At 33.2% G+C, this 6442-nt stretch overlaps 1 protein-coding gene across 1 annotated transcript; it reads right to left on the bottom strand.

Annotated features, from left to right (window-relative positions):
* Positions 1-5205: 5205 nt before the first annotated feature.
* Positions 5206-6377, bottom strand: LOC126736051 (thioredoxin-like protein 4A). The gene is made up of 3 exons (XM_050440249.1): positions 6170-6377; positions 5553-5689; positions 5206-5495 (listed from the first exon to the last, which is right to left on the bottom strand). The coding sequence occupies exons 1-3, from the start codon at positions 6245-6247 to the stop codon at positions 5282-5284; spliced, it is 429 nt and encodes a 142-aa protein (XP_050296206.1). The 5' UTR covers positions 6248-6377; the 3' UTR covers positions 5206-5281.
* Between the last annotated feature and the right edge of the window lie 65 nt (positions 6378-6442).

Genomic DNA, 6442 nt, shown 5'->3' with positions numbered 1-6442 from the left:
GATTAGGTATTTTAAACGACTTGTGTAAAGAAACAAATTGGTATAAGCTTAAAGTCTTATTTCATTATTTTACATATTATATATTTTTATTCACTATCAGATAGTGTATTACAACCTAAATCAGATTCATTCGATGAAGAGCATTCGATCTCTTCATCAGATGAGCCTGTATTTACTGTAAATTTTAAAGAATCCAATGCTTCATCAAAATCACATCTTTCGAAATATTGTTTTTCTATGTTGTTTATATGGTTGCAAATATTTATCCACTCATCATTCGAAATTTCCGCAATTTTACTTACCTTTTACAATAAAAATTGGATAGTCTAACTAAAAAAACTATAGTCTATGTCACTATTATACTTTAAAAAAAACACACAACAGATTTTAAATGCCTTATAACACGATTAACTCACTTCCCGTACGAGACGACACTGAGTAGGCCTTCAGGCTACGTCATAGGCTTTAAATCCCCGGCAGGTACAAAGAAACGAAGTACGGCGACTGCTTTGTTCTTGCGGTTTCTTTAATAAGAAGCGAGAGAAAATATATTGCGCTCGTCTTTTCTCTCTGCCACCGGATTTTCTATCGATTTTGTGTTGAAAAATGGGTTTGTGCGCATATTGAGCAGCCGGTTCTTTATAAACTTTTCTACCTATACCAGACTTAGTGTCACCAAAGAGCACTCTCTGTGTTCTACGCGAAAGATAGGACCGAAACCATAGATCTCGAGCTTCCGCAGCAGACTTCTGTGACTTACACAATTAAAAGTCACAGAAAACTGCTGCCGCACACTCACCAGAATTCAACCCCAAGTAGAGGCTCTCCAAAAGGTTGAAAATAGCATCGGCCGTGTCGACTTTCTCCCGAAAACTAAACTGATATGCCTTTTAAGCAAGTCCATCACACAAGTTTTAACCAGTCTCTCAATTACCCTGCCAAGAGTGGGAAGCAGAGCTATTGGCCTAAAATTTGATAGACTGTGGTGGTCACCTCCTTTGCACATTGAATTCACCAAAGCCTCTTTAAGAGAATAAGGAAAAGATCCAGATGAAAAAGAAATATTGATTACTTCAGAAAGTGCAGAGAGTGAGGTTTGTGGCAATGCAGCAAGTACTCTCACCGAAACTCCATCCCACTCACCAGAATTCTTACTCTTTATGTGACGCAGGACAACTTTAATCTCATTTGGATCTGTAGGTCCAAGGAAAAATGTTTCAGGGACATGAGTGCTAGTAAGAGACTAGATCGACATTACACTGGGGTAAATGCTCAGAGAGATACAAGGAAATACCCTGATAATAAATGTTAAGGGACTTAGTTGATAAAGCTTCAGAAGCAGGATCGCATTGTACACCACCCCTCATGTTGTTAACAATTTTCCAAGTCAAGGGAGATTTGTTGGATGATTGTTCAATTCTTTTAGAGTAATATAGGTTGTTTGCCAGCTTAATAGAGTTTCGGTAAATCCTGCGGTACTTATTAACATAAGACCCAAAATGTGCATTACCAATTGCAAATTTTCTAATGTAATGCAACGATTTGAGAATTTTATCCGAAGTTAGGAGTCCTTTAGTGTACCACAGTTTTCCTTTTTTTCTTAATTTTAACTAAGGGGAGAGCTAAATCGAAAACCTTTGATGTGAAAATGAAATAATGTGAGTGTGAAATTTTAAAAGGGGTTCATTACTATTCTCCAACATTAAACTTTCCCAGTCTGCTGCATTACAAAGTTCTTTAAATTTATGAAAATTTTTTCTAGTGTACAATCTTCCTACCCTATTTGTGCCCACAGAATGATTGGTGTTTTCCAGAAAGGAGCACAACACAACATAGTGCGTGGACAGTCCAGCATTTACCACATTACAAATAACATTTGTGTTACCATAAGTTCAGCAAACATAGTCTTTTTCTTTTTTTGACCGGCTGTTACATGGGTGGGCAGTAAGAAAGATATCCACGTGCATAGTAAGATTAGAAGATTTAAACATCCCACTCAAGGCCAAGCTAGTCTCAGAAGAACCAGAGTCTAATAAATCCACATTTAGGTCACCAGTGAGAACTATTGAGGGGTTGATTGATATTTCACTCAAAATACAAAAAAAAATAAAAACCTACATTTATATTAGGCAATCTTTAACGATTAATTTATTCCAAATATATTCAGGCCATTGTGTTAAAGTAATTTTATTATTCCAGGCAGTTGATCGCTTGTCTAGAGATATTCTCAACTGCCTGGAAGTGATAATTGTCTATCCCATAGTTGCCTGAAATTTCAAATGTAAATTCTGACTTTACTGCCTGGAATAATTTCTTGTAGGCCAAGTAAATAAGTCATTAATTTAATATAGTTCAGGCAATCTAACCATAAAATTATTCCAACATTTTCACGCAAAAGCATCTCAGTTGTATCTCACTAGAAAAAATTGTTGATACTGTCACAGGTTTCACAAAAATCGAAATATTATTGAAGCTCATGTATAAATTTTATTGATTTTAGTTTCATATAAAAGCGAACGAGTTTATTCACAAAAAAGGTCACTGCAAGTTTCCCTGTAAATACAACCGCTTTGGAATTATTCAGTAGTTTATCAAGGGATTACAAAAATCTTGGTTTTGACGAAGGCTTTACAAAAATTCAAATATTTTGAAAACTACTGTATAGACTTTATTGACTTTAGTTTTATATCAAAGCCATTGAGTTTCTTTACCAAAACCGTCATTACAAGTTTCCTTGTAAAGTTATTGAAATGGTGAATCATGATTCTAAGTAACTGCCTGGAAAAAATCATCATTTTTTTTAATTCAAGCTAGTTAAGTCATAGATGCCTTACATATCAAGCAGTCTAGCAGTCCATTAGTTTATTCCAGATATTTTCAGGAAATAGAGTCAAAGTAATTTAAATATTCCAGGCAGTTGACCGCTTGTCTAGGCATATTCTCAACTGCCTGGAAGTGGTACTTAAGTCTCTATTACATAGTTGCCAGAAATTTCAAATATAACTAACCTAATAATAATAACTTTTATTGCCAACAAAATTATATAACAATCACAAAGCAATGTCAAATACAGTGCATCATTTTGGTGCTTATGAGAAAAAGAGAAAATAGTTTCACAAACTGTATGTATGTACACACATAATATAAAAAGTTAAAATTTGCAAGTAAAATAATCAGATAGGATAACACATTTAAAATAATCAATTGATCTAAAGATATAGAGACATAAAATAATACACATAAGCTATTGAACATTGACGGAGTGTGTTTCAAAAATCTACCACATCATAAAAACAGTTTTCATGGAGATATTTTATTGTTTTTTCCCTGAACACTTTGATACTGCCTATTTCTCTAATAGCTCTAAGCTGAGAGCCCCTTAAAGGGTTTAACTTACATTTAAATACACTAGTTTACCAAGATGTTAATATTGAACAACTTAGATATCTCTATTAACAAGCTGATGATGGGATCTAATATTAAGGATCCGAATACTCATAACGTTTAAATCTGTATTAGACGCGCTTAGTAGTAATTTTAAAGATTGTTAAAGAATTATGAAGCATTCTTTTACACCCTGTATACCTAAAAAGGGTAATTATTAACCTTATCTTATTAGATTACTTACGTAAAAAGCTTTAGTTAAATTAACCCCCAACAAAAAAAAACAATCACCGATTATCAAACGTACTTATGAATCAATTAATTTAAATTAGGTGGAATGTTGACACTGTTTTACAATTATTTACTTAATAATGCATTTATTTACAGTCAATTTTAATGCTCTGCACAACTTACTTCGGAATTATTGAGTAGTTTATCAATGGATTACAAAAAATCTTGGATCTGAAAGGCTTTACAAACATTCAAATATTTTGAAAACTACTGTATAGATTTTATTGATTTTAGTTTTATATCAAAGCCATTGAGTTTTTTTATTAAAACCGTCATTACAAGTTTCCTAGTAAAGTTATTGAAATGGTGAATTAGGATTCTAAGTAACTGCCTGAAAAAAATCATAATTTTTTTTAATTCCAGCTGGTTAAGTCACTGATGCCTTTACATATCAAGCAGTCTAGCAGTCCATTAGTTTATTCCAGATATTTTCAGGAAATAGAGTCAAAGTAATTTAAATATTCCAGGCAGTTGATCGCATGTGTAAAGATTCTCAACTGAATAGAATAGTGAAACCACTCAACTGCCTGGAAGAGATACATAAGTCTCTATCCTATAGTTGCCTGAAGTTTCAAATATAAATTCTGACTTAACTCCCTGGAATAATGTATTTTAGTCCATGCAATTGAGTCATTGATTTATTATAGTTCACGCAGTGTAACCATAAGTTTATTCCAACATTTTCAGGTAAAAGTATCTCAGTTGTATCTCAATAGAAAAAATTGTTGATAGTTTAGGGCTTTATAAAAATTGAAATATTTTCGAAGCTCGTATATAAATTTTATTGATTTTTGTTTCAAATGAAAACGAATGAGTTTCTTCCCAAAAAAGGTCACTGCAAGTTTCCCTGTAAATACAACCGTTTCAGAATTATTCAGTAGGAAATAGAGTCAAATTAATTTAAATATACCAGGCAGTTGACCTTATGTCTAGGCATATTCTCAACTGCCTGTAATAGTGAAACTGTGGAAGGTAGTTACCATAGGGTAAATGAAATAAGACCATAACAAGGTTTGGTTTTTGGAGACTGATTTATTGTATGCTTGATTCCTCTGAATACAGTTTGGTTGTGACGCATTATAACAATAACACAACCTCGGAACAAGGTTATAATAATATAACAAACCTTGATGGCACCACAAAACCACTCAACTGCCTGGAAGAGATACATAAGTCTCTATCATACAGTTGCCTCAAATTTTCAATATAATCAAGCTAAGGGTTTAACTTACATTTAATTGCACTAGTTTCCTAAGTTGTAAATAATGAACAACCTAGATATCTCTTTTAATAAGCTGGTGATGTCATCTAATATTAATGATCAGAATACTCTCACATTAACCAAAAAATGTTTACTCCTGTTTTACTGCTCTGTACTTAATTACAGCTAGTTTTAATGCCCTGCACACTTGAAACACCTTCGGTTTTTAAAATATATATTGTGATCCTAGTTTGTAACCAAACTACTACATTTTGAGATGTAAAAAGTTGATCCTGAACTGTTGGTATAAAATAAATAAAGTACTTAAAAAGAGGACACAATGATCTTTTATTACTAAGTAAATTTAACACCTAAAATATATTTACAGCACAAACAAACCCGAATTTAATATCTGTATTTAGTCGAGTAGTCTTTGGGGGACACCACAAGACCCCTGCCCTTCCTGGCCCCCCGATATACCGTCTCAATGATATCGATCATCTCTTGTTTATCCTCCAGGGGCCAATTGATTTTGTTGTTGTTACCGGTGCCCAAATCTATCATTATATGCTTGTTGCGGAAAAAGAACATTACGGTACAGGGGTCATACAACTCGTACCTAAATAAAAATTCTTATTAATGTCAAGTGTTTTAAAAGAAAACTTGCGGTACGTACATTTTATTGAAATCGGGTACTTCGGTAATGTCCACCAAATAAATCACAGCGAAATTCTTCACTTTCTCCGCGATACTGTAAAGTACCTCGTCCATTTTCATGCAAGAGGGGTCCCAATCGTGACCAAACCTTATTACCTTAAAAAAAATAGAGAAATGATTCAAAAGGGTTTTTCTTATTGAGCAACCAACAGGTTTTCTTTTATTGATTATGTGCGCTCGAATTTGAGCCACACTGTACCATTGCAAGACTCTGATTATTTACTTAGTCTTATTTCATGTACAGTTGAGTTTTAAACACTTACCTTTGCCTCAATATTAATTGGAACAGTTACAAAAAAATTTTTAGAATATTCTACAAATACCTATCATGCTCTTGTGGAGTTACTCAGTTAAGGAATTTCTTCATGTAGCTCTGAAGATCTTCATTTTTTGTTGTACAGAAACTTAAATAGAATTTGTCTTGCATGCCTCTTCCAGATACAGAGAAAGTGAGAAATTGTTTTGTTTATATAGTTAACATGTTCAATTGGTTTTCTCTTAAGGTTTTATTAACAATACAACAAACATTTAGGAAAATAAAGTTACTGTTTGAATTTATCCCATAAATTCACTTACCACTACTCTGTCCTCCTCGGACAGTATGGCCTGGTCCACCTGCCAGCCATTGTGCAAATGCGCTAACATATACGACATTTTGCCGTTGGGTTTATTAGTTCTTCAATAAGAATTGATTATTTTACACTTTACCAGAGAGAAAATAAGATTTGAAAATTTTGTAAAGTGTAAATAAACAAACATGAATGGAGAAATGTCATGTCACTGTCATTTGACACCTAACGTTAACTGTCATTTTGACTGATTATTTTTATTTAATATATCCATTGTTGG

The sequence above is a fragment of the Anthonomus grandis genome, chromosome 5, assembly GCF_022605725.1.
Source record: "Anthonomus grandis grandis chromosome 5, icAntGran1.3, whole genome shotgun sequence".
NCBI classification, from domain to species: domain Eukaryota; kingdom Metazoa; phylum Arthropoda; class Insecta; order Coleoptera; family Curculionidae; genus Anthonomus; species Anthonomus grandis.
Note: the sequence above shows the minus strand (reverse complement) of the source record. Positions and strands in the feature narration are given on the sequence as shown.

What these genes read in the sequence shown, in the direction of transcription:
- LOC126736051 (XM_050440249.1), bottom strand. Translation starts at nt 6,247, where the DNA reads ATGTCGTATATGTTAGCGCATTTGCACAATGGCTGGCAGGTGGACCAG. An exon ending in CCGAGGAGGACAGAGTAGTG is followed by an intron (nt 5,690 to 6,169) that starts GTAAGTGAATTT and finishes ATTTTTTTTAAG; the next exon opens with GTAATAAGGTTTGGTCACGA. An exon ending in GTACCCGATTTCAATAAAAT is followed by an intron (nt 5,496 to 5,552) that starts GTACGTACCGCA and finishes ATTTTTATTTAG; the next exon opens with GTACGAGTTGTATGACCCCT.